At 45.0% G+C, this 21407-nt stretch overlaps 1 protein-coding gene across 1 annotated transcript in view; it reads right to left on the reverse strand.

Annotated features, from left to right (window-relative positions):
* TG (thyroglobulin) overlaps positions 1 to 21407 on the reverse strand; it is a 232735-nt gene that overhangs the window by 112541 nt on the left and 98787 nt on the right. Inside the window, exons 35-36 of the mRNA XM_003792866.3 lie at positions 21051 to 21113; positions 1579 to 1713 (exon numbers count right to left, since the gene is read on the reverse strand). Of these exons, the coding sequence (XP_003792914.1) occupies positions 1579 to 1713; positions 21051 to 21113 (198 nt within the window). The remainder of the gene's footprint in view (positions 1 to 1578; positions 1714 to 21050; positions 21114 to 21407) is intronic.

Below are 21407 nucleotides of genomic sequence, written 5' to 3' on the forward strand. Positions count from 1 at the left end.
ATCCATTCATCTTCCATCTATCCATTCATCCATGCATCATCAATCCTTCAGTCTAACATGCATTCATCAATCCATCTATCCATTCATCTTCCATCCATCCATCCAACCATCCACACATCATTATCATCCTTCCATCTAATCATGCATCCATCAGTCCATCTATCCATTTATCTTCCATCTATCCATCCATCCATGCATCACCATCCATTGTTTCATCTGATCATTCATCCTCCAGTCTGTCTATCCATCCATGAATGCATCATCATCTGTCCTTCCATCTAATCATATATCTGTGAATCCTTGCATCCATCAACCCTTTCATCCACCCAACCTTGTATTATGTAATCACTTATTTGAGTAAGCTACCACAAATTCTAGGTGCTGTACCAGAGGATGGGAATAAAATGATGGCAGTGAGCAACCAACCTTTCCATCAGTCAATTTTCACATGACACTCAGGTTTTATGTTTATTAGCTCACAAATGTGCTCTTGCTATTCCCACGATTAAAATACTTCCATGGCTCTCCACAGGCTTAAGGATTAAGTAAAAATAGAAAAGGCTCTCCAGCCCCTGTCTTACTGTTTAGGCTTATCTCCCTCTGCCCCCCTCAAAGGCCTCTCCAACCAGCATCACACCCACCATGTTCTGCAAGGAACCAGGCCTTTCCCCATGCATACCAGGTTCTGCATTAGACAATTTAAACTATTTCATGTTTAAGAACAGCTCTGAAAATAGTTATATTATATTTGATAGGGCAAGTTGTACACAGTCTAAAGGCTCCTTTCATATCTCAATCTGTGTGAATGGTACCACCCAGAGTTGTGCAGTGCCCAATTTGTACATCTGCACATGGTGACCCACTCTGCAAGATAAGCATAGCTTTGTGCATATTATTATCTAAACTTGTAGAAAAAGAGAGTCATGGAATTCACAAGATTTCAGAGGGGTTCAGAATCTTGGAGAGGTGTAAATGTTATCTGGTCTGGGCCTCTTTCAGAAACTAAAAGTCTTTGTAGAACATTCCTATCGAGTTGTTGCCTAGCTTTTGTTTAAATATCACTAATGACTGGAAACTCTTTAAAGGAATTACGCATCTGTGAACAGATTTGCCTATTTGAAAGTTCTTTAAATTGCACTGAAAAAATGTCTCTTGAAATTTTAGTTTTACTCATAGGTCTTAGCTTTGCCCCATAAGCCCAGCCAGAACAAATGTACTTCCTTCTCACCACAGTGGCCCACCTGTTATCTGCAGACAGCCCTCAGGGCTTCCATGCATCTCTTCTGCCTCACACTAACCTTACTAAATCCTTCTGATCTTCCTCTGGCCAGGTTTTGTGGCCCCCCTTTCCTGGCTGGCATATCTACTCTTGGAGACATTGACCGCAGGGTCCCCTGGGGGGAGGAGGGAAGGAGATGAGGAGACCCCACCCAGGTTTTCTCTTCTAGCTTAATTTCTTCTTTCCAGGCACTCCCAGCTTCTCTTGGGGTCCCATGTGTTTCTCTGAGGTCAGAGTCTTGAGTGGCACTTGTGTGAGGCACTGTCCCACCCTATCTGGGAAGTGGAAATCCTTCTTACCTAACAAGCAGAGGTCTTGGGCAGCAGAAAAGTTGCTGATGGCAGCAGTGCTGATGTGCATAACATCAAAGTTCTTGATGGATGGATCAACAACTACTGAAGAAAGGGCCAGGGGCTGCCACAAGTCCAGAGAGACTAGGACAGAAAGCAGGGGACAGTCACACACAATTATCACCTGGTGCATAACGAAGACAGCAGAACACTCTCCAGTGTCCCCAAAGCTAGCCTCAGAGGCATACCCCTGTGGTTACATTCTCGTGTGACCCTATGCCTTTATCTGCCTTTCCATTCTACAATTCTTTATCATTTATGAGCCAAGCTCTGTGCTCAAACCTAGGAACACAAAATTTGAAGACAAAACAAAAAGCATGAGTATTTATATCAAAAAGCTCATAGTAAAATGGCAGAGAAGTCAAGATAAGAAAATATCCAGATGAAGTTGTTACAGAGCAATAGAACAATACTAGGTGATAACAATGATACCGAACTTCTCAGGTTTATCATGGGGTACTGTGCTGAGGTCTCACAGACACTGTATCCTTTGATCCTCCCCAAGCCTGTTGTTCTCCCTAGTGGATGCTGTGGTGTGTTGTCCAGGCCTCCCTGTAAGACCAAGGCTCTCATTTCCCCAACTGCTGGGAGGTTGGCAGCGTGTGGCTCCCAGATGAGCCCTTCTCCAGGAATTTCCCTTGTCCTAAGAGAGTTGCCTCCCCTTCCCAAGGATAGCCTGTATCCCCAAACTAGTCTATGTGGGTAGACAAAGGCTCAACCCCTTGGTTTCAGGATGGTACAACTCCAAAGGGATAGCTCAGCTCCAAAGCTCACTGGTGGATAAGTGGGGCCGTTGTTTACACTTGATCTTAGCCAAAAGGCCGAGAAGCGATGGGGGCCACTGTTTAATTTGCATCAGAGTTCTTCTTCCTGTGCCCCTCACTTCCTTACAGGTGCTGATCCCAAGAGCAGCCTGTGTGAAACTTATTGCATGCAAATCTCCATCCCCCAAGTTCATTTCCTAGAAAACCCCAGCTAAGATGTCCTCTTTTAAAGATGAAGAAAATGAGACACAGAGAGATTAAAATGACTTGCCTGAGAGTTCACTGGCCCTAAGTGCTGGAACAAGACTGGCTTGCTACTAAGAAGCCTATGTCCTCCCACTGCTTGCTGTCTGGTCTCTCTCCCAGTCCCGTGCACAGGACATGAATATCTCCACACCAGAGAGGGAGCACAGCTTGAGCAGAGGTGCACAGGTCTGTTGTGATGCATCCCATTTGGTGCAAAGGCCATGGCTGGAGCCAGGCTGGGTGTCCCTTTGAGGACAGAGCTGATCCTGAGCAGTGGTCAGGGTCTGTATTATACTGTCCATTAAAAAGTCCAAATGTTTTGCCCCAACATAGGCTTCCATAGCCATTCAAATGTGCTAACTCTAGAATACCCTAAAAAGATGTTTAGTGAGGCCATTACTAACAATTATGGAGAATCAATCTCTCTCTTTCTCTATTTATTTTTTGCTTTTGTCTTTCCTTTTTTTCACCCAGTAGACCGCTGTAGTATACCCTTTTAATAAACATTTGTGAGCATTAACCTTGTGTTAGTGGAACACAATGGTGATCTGAGGTGCAGCATTTTACAGTTTACAAAGTGTGTTCACTCCATTATGAGCTTTTCTTCCTACAGTACCCACAGGAGGAGTGGACCAGGGGCTATAGTGCCTTCTCCACAAATGAGGAGTCAGAAGCTTAGAGAGGTTATGTGACTTTACAAAGAAGGAGGAGCTGGGAAGTGACCGGGCCAGAATAGATCAGCCCTCTTGGCTATAGATCAAGGTTGTTTTCATAATTGCCAGCATAGCTGAGCACCCTTCCAGAACATCATCCCCAGGGGAGAAGAGAACTCTGCCTTTAATAGCACCATGCTCTTGGCTATATGAAGAAGCTTATAATTTTTACTTTAAACCCATCTTTGACATCCAGAACACTTGTGGAGTCAGCACTAAAATTAGCAGGGTAAATAAAACAACAAAACTACCTACCTCCATGTCTTGGCTGCAACAATGAGACATTACAGAGTGGAGTCCTAAATAACAAATACATATTTTTCACAGTTCTGGATGCTGGGAGTTTGAAATCATGGAGGCAGTGCAGTTGGGTTCTTGGCCCCCCCTTTCTGTTTTATAGACAACTACTTCCCTGCCTCACCTTCATAGGGCCCAGAGCACAGAGAGACAAGCCCAGACATGTCTCTTCTCAGAAGGGCACTAATCCCATAACTGAGGCATCACCCTCATGACCTAATCACCTCCCTAAGGCACCATTTCCTAGTACCTTCCTACTGGGGGTTTTGGGCTTTAACATACACATTTGGGGCTGGGGGGTGAGACACAGCATGCCATCCACTGTATGTCACTATTTCTTTTTTTATTTAAAAAAAAAGGAAAAAGAGAGAGAAAAGATTCATATAGAGAAGTTACAAAATAATGCAATCAGATTTAACATAGGGTCAGCCAGAGGAAGGCAAACCCCACACTCTGTCCCGAAGCAGTGGGCTCCATCCTCTGAACCAAGTGCTGTGTCTTTTCCAACTTGGGACCCGACTTAATTACAAGAAATGTTGGATTTTTGAGTTCTGAAACACCCTCCACATGTTGCTATTTTCATGGTCACTACAAATGGCATTTTTGCAACATGACCAAACTGAGCTGCATAGTTTTAGAGGGTGAGTACACTGCAATTTTAGAGAAGAGTTATGATGGGCTTTCAGGACCAAACTTGCCAATTATGGCCTTAAAATGGAAGCCTTGGCCACATTCCATGTTTAGGCTGAAGTGTAGAGGTGAACACTGTAATTGAAGAGCGAATTTCATCCTCAGTGAAAGCCAGCTTCTCTGGCGCCACTCCAGGGCCTGCAGCCAAGTCCCTGCCATGCCTGCACCCACCTCTTCCCTGGCTGCCCAAACCCCCTGGATGAACCACTGCTATCACTCCAATATGGGGGGGGGCCACATATGCATCTTGTGAAAATTCTGAGAACAAACTCTGTGGATGCAAAAGCATGAAATCCAGGGATCTCGGTAGCATTTTGTGAGAGTTTACTATCTGCCAGGAACTGGCAACACAGTTGCATTTAATATTCCTGATAACCCATGAAGTAGGCACTGTAACTATTCAAGTTTCACAGATAAGGAAGCAGGTGATCCAGTAACACACCCTTTTGCTTAGCCAATTGGCTTAGCCGCATTAATCTGGCCAATTAAATGTAGCACTATCTAGGGCAGGAGCCAGATCCGTTGGACCAGAGCCCAGGGCTATCGCAATGCTGACCTCTTCTCCTGCTGAAGGAGGTAGAAGTTTCAAGCTCACCCACAGTATGAGTCAATGGTTTATTGATTCATCTTCATTTTATTTTTTATTTATTTTAAAAATAGCTTACAGATTGCAATGTCAGTGTCATTTACTAAAAGATATTTTCTTCCCTTGCATATGAAATGTGTGCTTATCATATATTAAATATTAATATGTAAATGCATTTTTTGGGGGTGGGTATGGCTTCTTTTACATTTATCTCTTTGTAGATCTTGGCCCTGCCCTCCTATTGCTTAACTACATTTGCTTCATAATATGTTAATATTTTATTAGCTAAAGGTAAATTTTTTTCCATATTATCTTCTTCCCTATTTGTTTCAAAATTTAAAACCATCTGTCAAGCTTTAGGAAGGTTTCTCTGGGTTATTTCTTAGAATGATTTAAAAGTGAAACATTAATTTGAAAAAATATTATTTAATTAGAATTTTGTTATGCTTAATATCTGATGCCATTAAGAATGGAATGGGATTTTTAAATTTTATTTTCAAAATGGTTCTTGTTGGTATAAAAGAAAGGTATTGATTTGTGTGCTTATATTTTCTAATGGGACACTGTCCTAAATTCATCACCAATGAAACACAGATGTGGATGAAACTTGGGCTCCTTGCTGTGTGGCTACTCTGAACATGGGACCAAAACTATATTCCAGATCCAGCAGGGACAGCCTTAGGCCAGCCCTAGTTAGAGGATCCTCCCTGTTAATTAACTTAACTGTGTGTTTGTTCTTTAATTAACCTGTTCATTCAACAACTATTCAGTGGCCTTAGGAAACTAGTTCTTTTCCCCCAGAGCAGAAACAAGTTGGAGCAGAAGGAAGAGGTGACCAGAGAGGAAGACAGGAAAGATTGGCTCCTCCACAGTGGCTGTTCTACTGGTGAAAGCAGATGTCCCCTGAGTACCCGCTGGCAGGCACCCTTGCTGTGCTAGACCACACAGCCCTGTAGGAACATCCCCAGCAACCCTGTGGGAACAACCCCAACGGCTGGTTAGAGAACGATGCAGGGGTCCCTTTACATTGCCAGAAACCAGACAAAGGGTTGAACAACCCAGCAGCTGAAACTCCCGATGGGCTCTGAGTGTCACCAATGAGACATGCACCATTCAGCATGACTCTCTTGTGTGACCTCCCCCTCCCTGAGCCTCAGTTTCCTCTCTCCAAGTTGTGATCAGGAATGAATAAGCCAGCACAAGGGAAGCACCGGGTAAACCTGCCGCCCTCCCTGTCTCTAGGCCCTTCTCACACTGCTGTCGGGATGACTGTTCTGACATTCAACGCTGGTTTAGGCATGTACCACCGAAGTCCTCCAGAGCACCAACCATACCTGCAGTCAGCCTAACTTGCCTGGTGAGGTCTCCAACTGCATGGAGAGCCTCCACTTAGGTTACTTAAGTTAGCCCACATAAATCCTCCTTATAGCAGATGGGACACTGAGACCCAGGAGGAAAAGTTCCAGGGTCTTCCCCAAGGTCACAGAGACACCTCCTAAGGTTACATAGGTCCCTCCTAAGGTTATAGAGAAGCCCTCTCAAGGTCACAGAGTGACTCCCCAAGGTCACAGAGGCACCCTCTACTAGGTCCAGGACAGAGCCAGCCTAAGACCCCACCAGTATGGTACAGAGACTATGCTCTTCCCCCTCTGCCACACTATGGTCTGGGACCTCCTTGATGAGGTTGTGATTGACAGATGAGCCTGGCACAAATGTGCCCCTTAGTAGCCAGGCCCACACTGTGGTGGCCAACGGTCTTAGGGATTCTTTCACTGAGTCTGAAGCAGCACACTGCCAGATCCTAAGACCTTGGAGGGAAGAGATCCTGCCCTTTCATTTAGCAGTGAGGAAACGATGGTCCTGAAGGGAAGAGAGACTCACCCATGTCACACAGCCCCTTTTCTCTGTGACTAGTGACAAGTGTTACCACCATTGGTGCCGGCCTGAGTGCTTAAAAATTCCTATCAGTTCATTTGACACCACATAATGATACTCTACTGAAATGAACAAGATTGTCTCTACTTTACAAAAGATAAAAGTAAGGTTCAGAGGGGCCACCGACTTGCCTAAGACCACACAGTAAAAAGGCAGCAATTCAGGGTCTGAAACTCTGGCATTATATCCCAGAGTTGCCAGGATGATGGGCAGAGGGTAGGGAGGGTCCAGGAGTAGGAAGCAGCAGCGGGGGTGGTGTGACCTACAACCTGGGCAGGGTAGGGCCTCTGGGCGACATGGGGAGCACTGCTATTCCCTTCCAAAAAACATTGTATCTCTTTTGTTTGCTATTGTTAATTGACAAATTATATACACTAATGGAGTACAATGTGATCTTATAATAAACTTATAGGATGCAGAGAAATAAGGTCTTGGAGATCTATGCACAGCATGGTAACCACAGTTAATTGCATATTTCAAGTTGCTAAGAGAATGATTTTCAAATGCTCTCACCATAAAAGAATGAAAAGCATTTGAAATGATGAACATGCTGACTAGACTGGTTTAATCATTTCACACTGATTCCTTTTTTTAGTGTATAAGAAGTAGTAAGACAGAGCTAGACTAAAATATGTCTGAAACTTTTCATTGATGTATAACCGTTTTTAATTCCTCTTCCTTCCCTGCCCCTTCTTCCCTCCTTCCTTCCTTCCCCTCCTTCCTTCTTCCATCCTTCCTTTTTTCTCTTATTTTTTCTATTTCTTCCTTTCTTCCTTTCTTTTCAGCCATAAGGTAAAGAAGAAAATGTTTGACTTCAAAGTTTAGAGTATTTTCAATTGTTAAAAATGGCCACAAAAAAATTTCACATAACTATAGAGATGTGTTAATACAGGCCACTGCCACTGCCAGCTGGGTGACCTAAGAGAAGTTTCTGGACTTTTGTATCAGCTCCCAGGGTAGAAATGTCAAATCAGTAGCAGATGCCTGACATGGTCCACAATGTTCAAGTAAGTGCAAACCCATTTTGGGGGGTGGGGGGAAGTAAGGGAGGGTGGTGGGTCGATAGAGGGAGGGTTGGTAGGGGGACCACACCTATGCAAACCCATTTTTTAATGAAAATATCATAATTTTCTTGAGAATCACCAACATTAAAAACAATAATGAGCATAAGCTCTAAGCCTTAGAGGCATCCAGAAGCATACGGGGTCCTTGCTATGCTTCTCACAATCAGGACCAAAAAGAATTCCTTCCTGAACCTTAGCACTAGTCAAAATGATGGCTCCTGAGCATGGAAGAGCTGGAGGAAATGCAGAGGTGGCTTCTGTGCCCGCACAGGCTGGCGGCACTAAACAGTAAACTGTTGAAGCCTTCTGGAGAGGAAAAACCTTTTGGGTCAAAGCAAACCTCTGTGACCCCCAGGATAGGCAGAACAGAACGAGCACGACACTGTTTGCACAGTTTGCCAGTGTGACCACAACCGGCTCACCGGAGGGAAAAGCCCGCGGGTGGTACGCGCCTGTCATCATGGGACAGAATCAGCGCACAGACATCCTGGTTTCTCACCAGACACCATCTTTCAAGTGAGAACCACGTCATCCAGGGCTATTTTTGCCCTTGATAGCACTCGTGAAAAACTAGATGTTCCTTTGATAACAGAAAAAAAAAAAAAGAAGAAGAAAAATAAAGACACACTTGTTATTTTGTGGTCACTTGAAAGATGAAAACGGGACAAGAGCTGCCTGTTGGTTTCACATTTCTCCAGAGGGGAATTTCTTTCACTTGCAACAGACACCACCAGCCTCTGTTAACATTCATGACATTAAAAAAATACCCAGACATATGGACCTCTATTCAGCCTCCAAAGACCTCTCCAGGGAGCATCCTTTCCCCTTTAGCTCTGTATCCCAGTGCCCAGCAGAGGAGTGACAGTGGCAGGGTAGAATTGGGTCCTCCAAAATTCACATTCTGGAATCCTAATCCCCAGGACCTCAGAATGTGACCTTATTTGGAGATAGGGTCTTCGCAGAGGTAATCAAGTGAAATGGGGTCATTAGGGTGGGCCCTGACCTAACACAACTCATGTCCTCAAAAGAGGGGGAAATTTGGGCACACACCATTTTAGAAGTATCATTCTCAGCTCATGGGCTATGCAAAAGCAGGCTGTGGGCTGTTTGCTGATCCCTAGTCCAGAGGGCAGAGGTCGAAGAGGATCATGAGTTCAGTTATTATGCACTGTGATGGGTCAAGTGTCCACATCTGGGAACCAAAAATCCTATAGGCAATGTGACAGAGAGCTGTAGAGCTTTTACCAAGAAAAAGGAGCAGTGTGCATGGTGCCATCTGGAGGGCAAAATACTGTGGTTTTATGACATGTTGACAGTTGTCTTTTCTAACCCAGGGTGTAAAAGTCCTTTTACAAAACAGTGGTGAGGAGAAAGTCTCACTTGTTTTGTTTTTAAATTATTCTTATTTGGTAGAATGAAAGGCTGGCAACCATATACCACCCACCACCTCCCGTCAAAAGCAGAAGGTCTTTATATATCGATTCAGGTTTAAAAGAAATAAAAATAAAAGAAAGAAAGAAAGCAGAGTATCAGTCTCCTGTCCCCTCTGCACCTCTAGTCCTTTCTCACTCTGGTTCAGCCTCTTGTCCCATCTCTCAAATCCGGTCCCCTCTTCCTCCGATCTGCTGTGTCCTGGAAATAAGGGTCCTTACCATGACCACCATCCCCCACCTTCATTCTGAGGCACAGCCCTGGTCCCTGGAACCCCCCTCCCCCCGCCCTCAGCTATGGAATCTTCTAGTCCTTCTCACATCTCAACTAAGAATTCCTGGTCATACTGCCCACACTCCTCCATGTCATTGCCTCTCCAACACCTGCTAAAATCTGGCTGGCTTTATGATCTCTGAGGAAGGTAGAAGCCCATTCAGTACTCTGAGACCTTCATTTTCAATCTGCTCCAGCCAAGAATCCAGGATCACACCCCCAAACTCTACCATGGCATTGAACTCCATCACCGTGTAAGTCTCAGTTTTTCTAAGCTCCACTTGCAATGCCCTCCTTTATAGCACCTTCACAAATGGGGCCACTGAAACCAGCTCTTTAATTTCACTCTGATTTCTGCTGTCTTACCCCCTCCCTTTCAGCTATCCTCACAGGCTTAGGATCCAACCAAGCCCTCTTGTTGGTCTATTATCTCAACTCCCCTTTGTAAGCCATGGCATCTTTTCCTCTTTATTTCTCCCAATCTGCCCTAAGACAGAGGCGGGATAGTTGTCGTAAGCCAGTCCTCCACCTGTGCTGCAGCCCATCCCCCACTCCCTTCGGGGCACCTATCTAGCCCTTCACCCCCAGCCCCACTTCCCCCCACTTGGCTTTTCAGCCTATTCCTTGACAATCATGCCACTCTTTACATAATGCTCAAATATCCTCCATTATAAAACAAGATTTAAGATTTAAGAAATACTCAAGAGTTTTTTAACTTGGGGGTGTGGGTTTCAGATGACTCATTTCCCTGAAAATATAGGCAAAATTTGGTATGTATGGAGAGGCATACTTTAATTCATTATCATGGGTGGCCCATGACCTAAGCATGACTCCCACTAATGCCCCACAATTCTTTGCTTAGCTGCTGATCTTGTTCTCCGTCTCTTCATAGCCAAGATGCTCAAGAATAGTTTGTAGTTTCCTCTTTCTCAAATTGATACACTTCCCTCTTCATCCCACTAAATTTGCAAAGGGCTCTTCATGACTAAACCAGTGAACATCTACAGTCTCCATCCTCCTTGAAATTGCTGACCATGTCTCCTTGTCTGAGTTCCATGACACCGTATGTGACTAGGGCTCCTCATGACACCGTACGTGCCCAGGGCTTGTCCCATTTCTCCAGTTGCTCCTTCTGGCTTCTCCTCCTCCTCTGCTGTTCCTGGAGGGCCTGTCCCTGCCTTTACTCTTTACATCCGACTCACTGTCCATGGATGGTCTCACTGTCCCCATAACTTCTGATACCACTGATGTGCCAGTAATCTCCAAACACAGTCAAGTAGACCTTCAGACCAGGCTCTGTGCCTTTACGTGTTCCCTGCTCACTGGACACCTCCAAACAGCTGCCCCGCACACTCCAGGGGGTGAAAGCTGAACGTGCAATCTCACCTCCTTCCTCATCCACTCTCATCAGCTGGTTCTCCTCTTACATCCTCTGTCTTGGGAATTGGCACCCCCAGCCATGGGGCTGCCCAACTCAGAACACTAAGTGTTGTCCTTATTGGTGCTTAGGTGGACCAAATGTCCATCTAGAAAGGACATTCTAGAAGGAAAGTCAGAATTAAGACCCTTTCAAGTCTAAATTTTGGATTCCACCATTCTAAGTAGATACCCTCCCTGGGGTAAATGTAAAGTGTCTGGGTTTATACCAAAAAACTATGGTGCCAAAGTCTCCCATGACCACCTGCCCCCTCCTTGCCTCCCTCTCCAGCCCCACTCTCTCCAGTCCACCTCCTACCACCCCAGACTCACAGGTAGAGCTCTATCAAAACTTTCCTTGTCGTGTGACTTTTAGGCTATTAATGTGACAGCACTAGTCACTTATAAAGTGAGGTTAATTATTCACATGATGAACTCATCATCCTCCAAAACCCAACTCAGATATCACTTTTGCTGTTGGCTGCCTCCTCCACCATCATCTCCCTGGTTCTTCTCCCAGCATAGACAAGTTGACTGCTCCCTAACATACTGCATTACAATCCACTTACATTTTTATCTCCCTGTTAAATCACAAGCTGCTTGAGATCAAAGACTCTGCTTCAGTTTTCATTAACTTTCCAGGACTTATTTTAATAGCCAATAAAATAAAAATAACAGGAGTAGTAATATAGTCATAGCTAGCATTGTGTCCACTATGTGCAAAACAGGCAAAATAATATCACTTCTTCATAAACAGCCTCAATCTAAAGTCTGTATTGAATGGATTAGTTAATTAAGTTCCTTAATTAATTAGGAAGCAATGGGACACTAATTCTTTTTTTCTAAGCTATAAAGATTAAGGCTATTATTATTCACATACCATAAGACCTCCATAATTATTGAATAAATTAGTTGAAATAATTAGTCCCATAGAAAACAATAATTGGCAGTTGATTTCATAACATCTCATTTTTAGGAGGTGCACTTCAGTTTATAAAACAGTTTCATTTGCGCTGCAAAAATCATAGCTCACAGCATTTCTGTTCTGCAGGGAAATGAACGGAGACTCAGAGGTGCCACACAGCAGGGCCAAGATCGCAGCCCGTGCCTGGTAAAGATCCCCACCCAACCCCCCCACAGCTGCCTCCTCCTGCTTGTGACTCAGCTGCAGCCTCGTAAAGTGGCTCCAAAGTGGCATGCCCATCACAGGCAGAGGTCTTCAAAAACGTCATGATGGTCCAGCATCTGCTGAGTTTATGAGCTTGTGTTAGGGAGTTTACCATCTTTTATGCTACTAATTTCAAAGACACTTGAAGGGAAATTTCTAACTAAGAAAAACCACATCCATGAAAGCAAACTTGGATTTATGCTCCATGTCCTCATGACAAATTACTAAGTTTATTGCCAGCAGAATTCTTGGGAGAAATTCAGGGCACAGATCGACTCTGACTCCTCTCTAAGAGACATCACCACTAACCTCCCCAAACACATGGAAGCTCCCTGGAGATGGTGTGAGAATTGCGTTTCCCCAGAGCTTCTGAACTGCTCTTTCTTAAGGTACTGTGCATGATCCTGGGCAGCTGAGCAGCACTGTAGAAATTCCGAGGCACAGATGCACGTGGAGAACTGACGTGAGCTGAACAAAGTGACTGCAGTACGGCGGGTGCCGGACAAGGGCCGCAGAGGCCTGAAGGGAACTTGCTTAAGGAGTCCTGTGCCTCTCCAGTCCTGCTTACTAGAGCTGTTCATTGCCTACTTGCTGTGTGAGCTCGGGGCTGTGCTTATTGTGCCGAGCATTTTATAAGTATGACTTTATCCAAATCTCAACTTGTAGAGGCAGCTAATATCACAAATCACACCTTAAAGAAAGTGAGGCTCAGAAAAGCTGGCTTAGGTCACACCCAGAGCAAAGAGAGAACTGACCAGCCGGGGCCAAAGTCTCTCCATGTCACAGCTTCAGCTTCTGCTGAGCTCCTGCTGCCTGCCTGCGGGTGAGCCATCCCCAGAACTGCAGGGTAAACCACACCCTGAAGCATCACTGAGCCAATCCTCACAATTACAAAAACAGAAAGAGGGAAACTTGGAGGCCAGTGAAGCCAACCCCTCACACCAGTGGAATCTTCAGTGGACGTGTTCAGTGCTGGGACCTCAGTGCCTGGTGCCTGGTGCCTGGGCAGAGTCAGTGCTCAGTACATTTTTGTTGAATGGACAAGCAAGTGAGCAGGGAGAAGGGCAGCTGAGGCAGAGGGAACTGTAACTCAGCCTCAAACCAGCAGCTCCTCACTGCCGGCGGCTCCTTCCCGCATCAGTGGAGAACAGTAAAGCTTTTTCACTTCCTTACTTCCCCACTGTCCTGAGAATTCCCGATATCTGCCACTGCTGCAGCCCCAGTTCTATCAGGTTCTATCAGGTCTCAGAGAGGCAGAGAAGAGACCCAGACTCTGTCAGGTGTCAGGCTGTGCCCAGAGCACACTCATCTATGCCAAATGCAGCAATGACAGTCACCCAGGTGACATGGTTCCTGGGAGATGGGGGTCCAGCTTAGGAGTGGAGTTGCCCCTGCTGAGCATGGCAGCTGCTAACTAGATGGTGGTTTCAACCAATGGGGGGAAAGACTACACCAGCCAGCCTTGCTTTGCTTAACTTAAATGTTGTAAAGTGTTGAGCAGAGTGATTGGCATAGTCTTTCCATGAGTAAGAATTTTTCAAACATATTACCTTATGTGGTCATTAATAACTGGATAGGGGAGAGGGAGGGAAGGAGAGGCTGGATAATGAATGCAAAGTTACAGTAAGATAGGAGGAACAATTCCTAGTCCTATGCTCCACATTCACCAAAGGACAAATACGGTTAACAGTTAATAATAATTTAGAGCAATTGTCCGCAAACGTTTTGGCACCAGGAACTGGTTGCATGAAAGACAATTTCCCATGGACTGGAATCAGGGGAGCTCTGAGCTTGTTTTCCTGCAACCAGACAGTCCCATCCTGTATTTGCAGCTGCTCCCCAGCACTCGCATCACCACCTCAGTGTCACCTCAGGTCCTCAGACATCAGATTCTCATCAGGAGCCCCAAGCCAGATCCCGGGCATGTGCAGTTCACAGGGGGCTCTCAGAACCACGAGAATCTCATGCTACTGCTGCTGTGACAGGATGTGGAGGTCAGGTGGGGATGGGATGTGGAGTGGCTGTCACCTGCAGCTTCTCTTCTACTCTGTGGCCCAGTTCCTAACAAGTACCTACCGATCTGTCCCCCAGGATGTGGGGACCACAGATTTAGTGTCTATTTCCAAAAATCTAGAAAAGAAGATTTTGAATATTCACCACACAAGGAAATGATAAAACATTTGGGTGGTGGATATGCTAATTGATCTGATTTAATCTTTTCACACTGTACTTAAGTATCACTCTGTATCTTACAATTATATGCAATTAGTATGTGTCAACTAAAAATAAAGGGAGAAGCATATAACTACTAGCAAACTCTTTACCTCAATATAACTTATCTATTAAAACCTAAAAATGTTATCTATGCTTAATTTTATAGCTCTGCTTTAACTGATTACCACCTGGGAGAGCTGCTACATTGTACCTCTGCCTCAGTCTCCTCCTCTGGGAATGGAGACAGGTTACAACCAAGGAATCGCTGCTGACAACGACCTCTGCTCAGCAGACTGTGCTGAGCACTGCGATTTATTTGCTCTCCCGCACAAGCCTGCCAGACTGATATTTCTCATCTTTCACCCCTGTTCTCATTTACAGAGGCAAACAGGCGTCAAGAGGCCGAGCGATCTTGCCCAAGTTCTTGGTGAGCCAGGCAGATGGCTTCAAAGCCATGTGTGCAGCATGAGGCCACACTGCGTCCCTCACTTAGACAGTGCACACGCTTCCTGCCATCCTCTAAGACTATGGGACTTTGTCTCCAGCTTGATGAGAAACAGTAGCAGAAAGATCAAGTGATTTCCATCAACCCACTGACACAGTAGAAAGCAAATCGCTGGGGCAGCACGGACAGAGCAGATTCCCTCCCACAGCGGGGCCCAGAAGGCTGCTTACGCAGCCACTGCCATTTACATCTCTCTGGATTCAGGTTTTGTCCCTGTGGCTCCTCCCGGGGGGAGGTTAGGAGCAAGGCACTGAGACAGACAGACGTGGATGTGGTGTCCCTCCCTCTCTGCCACACACCTCCGGCTGCAGCCTCCTCCCCAGCTGTGTCTACTGACACAATGCTCCTGGGGATTCAAAGCCAAGGGCGGGGACTTCCCCAGAGGGAATTTTGAAGTTTCTCAAAATGCATACAGGCTTGTATTCTGTATTTTCCCCGGGTTTCCAATCCCAGTACTAAAGGCGCTATGGCTCACTCCTATAATCCTAGCACTCCTAGGAAGGTGGATTGCTTTGAGACCAGCCTGAGCAAAAGCAAGACCCTCTTCTCTACTAACTAAAAAAAAACAGAGGCAAGAGGATTGCTTGAACCCCAAAGTTGGAGGTTGCTGTGAACTATGATGACTCTGTCTCAAAAAATAAAAATAAAATAAAATAAATTTACTTTAGGGGCACTGATAAGAGAAGTTTTTCTGAAATGCTGAGTGGCAAGCTAAATGTCAACTCCTGGGAATAAGCCCCAGAAGAGCCCATGCTGGGGTGTGAGGAGGGGACAGACAGTAGTTGTCGCCACACAGCCAGGCTCCAGTGCTGGAGAAGACAGGTCACAGTACCCACTGGCAGCCTTTCTAGATTGGTTCTACGGGTCCGATGAGAAGCAACAGAACTTTGCTGCCTATCTGCTGTGAATTTGCTGGACCTTTCTCTCATGAAGAAAATGACATCTTTACGTTTCTCCTTATTTTTAAAAAACATTCAATTTTTCCCCACAGAGAGTACAATTGTACATTATACACAGATGATCCAAGGTCCTCATTTTCGCAAAATCTAGCTTGTCCATCTGCCAAGGTGCCTCCACCATAGAGCAAAGGGAAAGCTTTTGAATAGTTTTAAGGCTTGTTTTTCCACCGCCTAAAGTTCTTCAAGGACTCACAGGATGCAAGACTCTAGCTTTTGGCTCCAGAGCCCACTGGCCTCCCTCCTGCCCTGCTGGTCCCTCAACGCGACCTGAGTGCGTGTTCTCGTGTGTTCCTGGCTGATGCGTTTCTCTGCTTCAGCTTGTGCAGCTACCTCTGCCCAGGACAACCCCCTCTTAACTATCCACCAAATGCATATTCATCCTGCAAGTCACAGTAGGGCCTTGGTACATTTGAGGTCCTTTCCCTGCTTGTCTGCCATGAATTTGGGGGAGCCTTTTCTAGGATCCCGTTGGAGCCTAGAAACGACCCCACTGTGCAGTGGCCACTATCCTGAATTGCTCCCCTAACTAGATTCTGAGCTCCATCTTTGTGATCAAGACCTCCAAACACCAGCATGGGGCCTATTTGGGAACATGAGTGAAAATTAATAATCAATTATTTAAAAAGTGGCAGGCTTATATGTATTCTTTGAATTGAGCTAAATTAAAATGAAAGATAATCTGGTTTTTCTTTACACACTATCCGATACTTGCCTGCCCTAGAGTTAGTTTGCTGACATATTTTTTTTTTTTTTTTTGGCTGGGGCTGGGTTTGAACCCACCACCTGTGGCATATATGGCCAGCGCCCTACCCTTTTGAGCCACAGGAGCTGCCCTGCTGACATATTTCTGTTCACTCACTGCCCTAGGAGATCTTCCCAAGATCTAGTTCCAGCTAGAAGACTCTGAGAGTGCACATTTATTTCACAGGCTCCACACTCGAGTTAAAGTCTTTCTCCATCTTTATCATTGCCCCACAGGAAGCCCTTGCCTGCCATGTTGAACTCTTTCCCAATACACCTGCTGTTTCATGTCTCTGGGCCTTTGCACGGGCAAATCCTTATCTTTGCAAAGACTTTCTAAAACTCATCTCTCTGATAAACTCCTGTTATCTTCAAACAAGCTAGTGTATCAGAAGTCTTCTCTAGAAAAGCTGAGATGTGATGTCAAGAGTAAAACTTAGCACATACTGTGTACTCAAGACAAGCCTGTGAGATTTCAGAATTCACCTGCATCTCCACACCATTCTTACTGACCAATCAAAGCATCAGATTTCTTCTTTGAAGTAGACTTTGAATGGGTGCATATACACATATGTGAATATGAGATATGAGGCCAAGGGACTAGGTCTCCCGACAAGTCTGGCCTCAAAAGTCTTTCTTCGCCAATTCATTCCAGAAACTCAACCAAGTAACCTTACCTGACCTTGAGAAGGGCCCAAGAGGTATGGGTTCAGATCCTAGCTCAGTCATTTTAATCTCAGTCTCCTTATTTGAAAATAAGCAAAGTTCCGTTGCTTTGCATCAGGCCCATAGAACCAATCTAGAAAGGCAGCTGGGGGGTAGTGTGACCTGTAGCCTGGCTGTGTGGTGACAACTACTATCTATCCCCTCCTCAGACCCAAGACCATGTTATGACTGGTTTCTACAAATTAACTAATTTGTAGATGTTAGATATTAAGTAAATATTTCCTTTTCTCCTTGAGTAGAACATGCCCAAAGTTGAGTATTTACACATGCACAGTGACACATGCACATCAGAATCTCCCATGGACATATTAATACTGTGAAGGGTGAACGATGCCCTCTCTCTGATTCACATCAAAGGAACATGCCCAGACTCTTGATGCCAATTTGGGGACTCCAAGCACAGACAGGATGTCATCTCTGACATCTCTCCTGCCTTTAAATCACTCCTGTTAAAGACACATTTAAAAGTACCGTGGTCTCTCTGCCCTTGGAAATATCTCCTCAGATGTACAGACTGGGAAGCTGAGGAAGGAGGTGTTCAATACTCTCATCTTTTTATTTCTGTTGTAGGTAATTCCAGTCCCAGTAATCAAATACTTTGCAAAAACAGAGTGAAAGTATTGTAAATTCACCCAGAGATGAGTATGCTTTGGTATATGTCTTCAGCAGCAAGTATTTCTCATCAAAGAACTCTTTATCTATAAATTTAATAATAATTTTTTGGTGATTGTGATGATTCACGGCTGGTAAGGATGCAACTAGCAACAACAGTTTGAGACTAGTTTGGTGATATAAATCTAGAGTCTTAAGATAGAAATTTCTCAAACTCAGTAATTCCACTCGGGAGGATCTGCCCCCAGAAAAGAATCTGGATTTGAAGGCGTTTTCAGTACCAAGATAGTCACTGTGATATTTTTAGTGAGAAGACTCATAAATAATCAAATGCCTAAGGACAGAGGAAGGGGCCGGTGAACTGGAGGAACAACTCCTGTTACCAGCCCTCCGTCCTTGCCTGTTTGTTCTCACCAGGTTGTGAGCAACCCGAGAGTAGGGACAGAGAAGATTGAATGAATGAATGAATGAATACATACCCAGGCATGAGCGCATGGCTTAGAAAGACGTGCAACAGTTTGGAAATACACACACGATGCAGAATTAAGCAACCAGAAAGTGCCACATTATGAATAGGAGATAATTATAATTATGTCAGACCATACCGAAAGACTAAAAAAGAGTGGAAGAAAATGAACAAAGGAATTAACTGACGTGGAGTAACTTCGAAATAGCTACGTGATTTTTCTTTTTGTATTTCTGCATAGGTTGAATTTTCTGTAACTTAACAAATACTATAAATACAGGATCTATCTCGTGAAGCTTGTGCCAAGACTAAATGCTTTGCGTGGTGCTGAAAACAAAATGTTTTCATTAAACATTCAGAGGTTTTGAAATGTATTATATTATTGTCTTTTAATTAAATACTACCATTTATATTCTCTTCATCCACCAAGCCCTGCAAAATGGAGTAAAGGGATAAAAATGTCCATACCACAAAGATAATTAAAAAAAAAAGAAAAAGAAAACAGAATGAGACTTGAGCGAACGTGCAGATGAGGAAGAGGAGATGGAGGCCTGTTAAGTGACCGGCGGCGAGGCAAAAGCAATGCACAGAGTCCACGGAGGGCTGCCAGCACGGCCCACATCCTGCAGACGTGGGACGCCCCAAAATGCAAGGTGCCTGGCAAGGAGGGGTGCCATGTGGGCTGACCACAGGAGGCAGCTGAAAACCTGGGCACAGAGGTTGGCAGTGCTAACAGGAAGCTGCTGGGGCTTCTTGTGGCCCATCTGTACATGGGCCACATAATAATCAAATACATACTCCTTGTTTCAACCCTAAATCTTGATTTTACCATATTTTAAGGATGAAGGAGAAAAACTGAAAAGGGGAATAATAAAAGAGAGCTAAGTGTTCCACTGTCAAGGCAAGAACTTAAGAGTTGCTTCTAAGATCAACAAATCAAGAAGAGCTGTATGTATGTGCACACCCATGTATATATACATACCCATGTATATATACATACACATGCAGCTGCCCTTGGACTCCAGCACCCACCCATCCATGGACACTAAAATCCATGGACGTGCAAGTCCCTATATGCTTGCATATAACCTACACACCACCTCCCACATACCTTGATCATCTCTGATTGTTTAGAAACGCCTGATACAATGCCCACACCGTGCTTCATTTACACAATTCAACATAGTAGTTAGTGGCAAATTCAAGTTTTGCCTTTTGGAACGTTGAGGAATTCTTTTTCTGAGTCTTTTTGATTTATGGCTGGTTGAATCCACAGGTGTGAATGAAAGCCACAGATTTAAAAGGCTGACTGTAATTCAGCAACATGGAGGCCAACATGAGAAAAAAATAACTAAAAAAGTTGAGAGTGGTGGCAGGTGGGTAGAGGTGAGACAGAGAACTAGTAGCTTTTATTTTCTGTTTTTTAAACTGTAAATTGGGGGGGGAGGTTATTTCAACTGTGTTTGTATACTATCTTGATAAAATTCAAAATCAATTTTGACTAAAGTCTGGCTGGGTTATTATTATCTGTTTGGTTTTGTGTGTCCTAATTTCTAAGGCCCACCTCTGCCTTCTGCATCATGGCAATGACACCACCAGGCACACAATACCTGAGGAAGTTAATAACACCTGATCATATATATAAAGTGCCTGGTGCAGACATTTTCCATAGAATGCTCAAAAAATTACATATGTCTATGTATGTACATGTATATGTACAAACAGTCTCCAAAGTTTGCTACTTAATTGAGTCAAGGAAACTGATAATGTGGGTTGAAGACATTTTAATACTTTTAGCCACAGCCTTGGCTTTAAATAATTCCTTCCTACATGAGCTGTATTCTGGCTCTTCAGCCAGAGCTGTAATGACAGATGTCTAGGGCCCCTCAGACATCATGTCACAGGACAGGAATTAGCATGGCCTGGCTTCTTGGCTGGCAATGTCTGGAGCCCAGGACAAGCAGAAGAGGGGACGCCTCAGTGAGACCCACGCTGCCCTGAAGCCCTCCTGCCTCACACCCTCCAGGTCACCCAGACGTCCCCACTGTGCCCAGTCTCCCTCCACTTCCTGCCACCTCATGTGGTGAGCTCTGTGTGACCTACAGGAGGAAGTGCAGCCTCCGTCCTGACTCCTGGGCTCCTGCCCCCACCCCCAGCTGTGCTGCCTCCTTAAATGTCACAGTGTGTACAGTAACTGTGGTCCCAACTCTTGCACCCATGAAGAGCTGATATCTTCACTTTGGGGGCACAAATGCTACCATTCTTGATGTTGCTCCAGGACTGTACACATTTAGCCATTACTGAATAGGGCGAAACAGTCCTTAGAAGGAAAATTGAGATAACTGGGTCATAAGGCCACTTTACCTCCCGTCAGCTGCATTATTTGAGCAAATCGTTTAATTTACATGAGTCAGTTTCCTCAACTGTAAAGTGGGCTCATTGCGGGTAATTTGCCCTAAGCATGCTTGTGTACAATCCGTAAGAGCTGGAGTTAAGGAATGTGAGTGCTGCGAAAGCTATAAAGTACTAGACAAAAGCAAGAGGGAAGAGAAGGAGGAGCGAGCAGACGATGAGGTGGTACGCCCAGGAGAGAGATTAAAAGGCAATGAACTTACCTTTCTCTGTGAGGGAAGGCAGAGCAACCGAAGGGCAAAAGCTGGGAGCAGGATTTTGAGTGACTGAAAGGAAGAAAAAGGCAGCTTTTTAGTTCTTTTCTAGCCCTCAGTATCATTGAGTTCTGAAGGCACTAACAGAGGTACAAGATGGCGATCGTGACTTGGGACCTGGAAGGCAGACAGCCTGAGCCACCCTGTATCAGTCGGGGTGGGCTGGCTACGCTGAGTAACAACCCCAGCACCACAGTGGCTGCAAACTGTAAAGACCCCCCTCCCTCTCGCTGCACGCCCACTGTAGACATCCTGGGGTTCTGTTCTAAATCTGTCTCCCTCAAGGTCCAGGCTGAGCAAGGCTTC

Source organism: Otolemur garnettii, unplaced genomic scaffold (genome assembly GCF_000181295.1).
Source record: "Otolemur garnettii isolate 467f Iridium unplaced genomic scaffold, OtoGar3 scaffold00062, whole genome shotgun sequence".
NCBI lineage: Eukaryota > Metazoa > Chordata > Mammalia > Primates > Galagidae > Otolemur > Otolemur garnettii.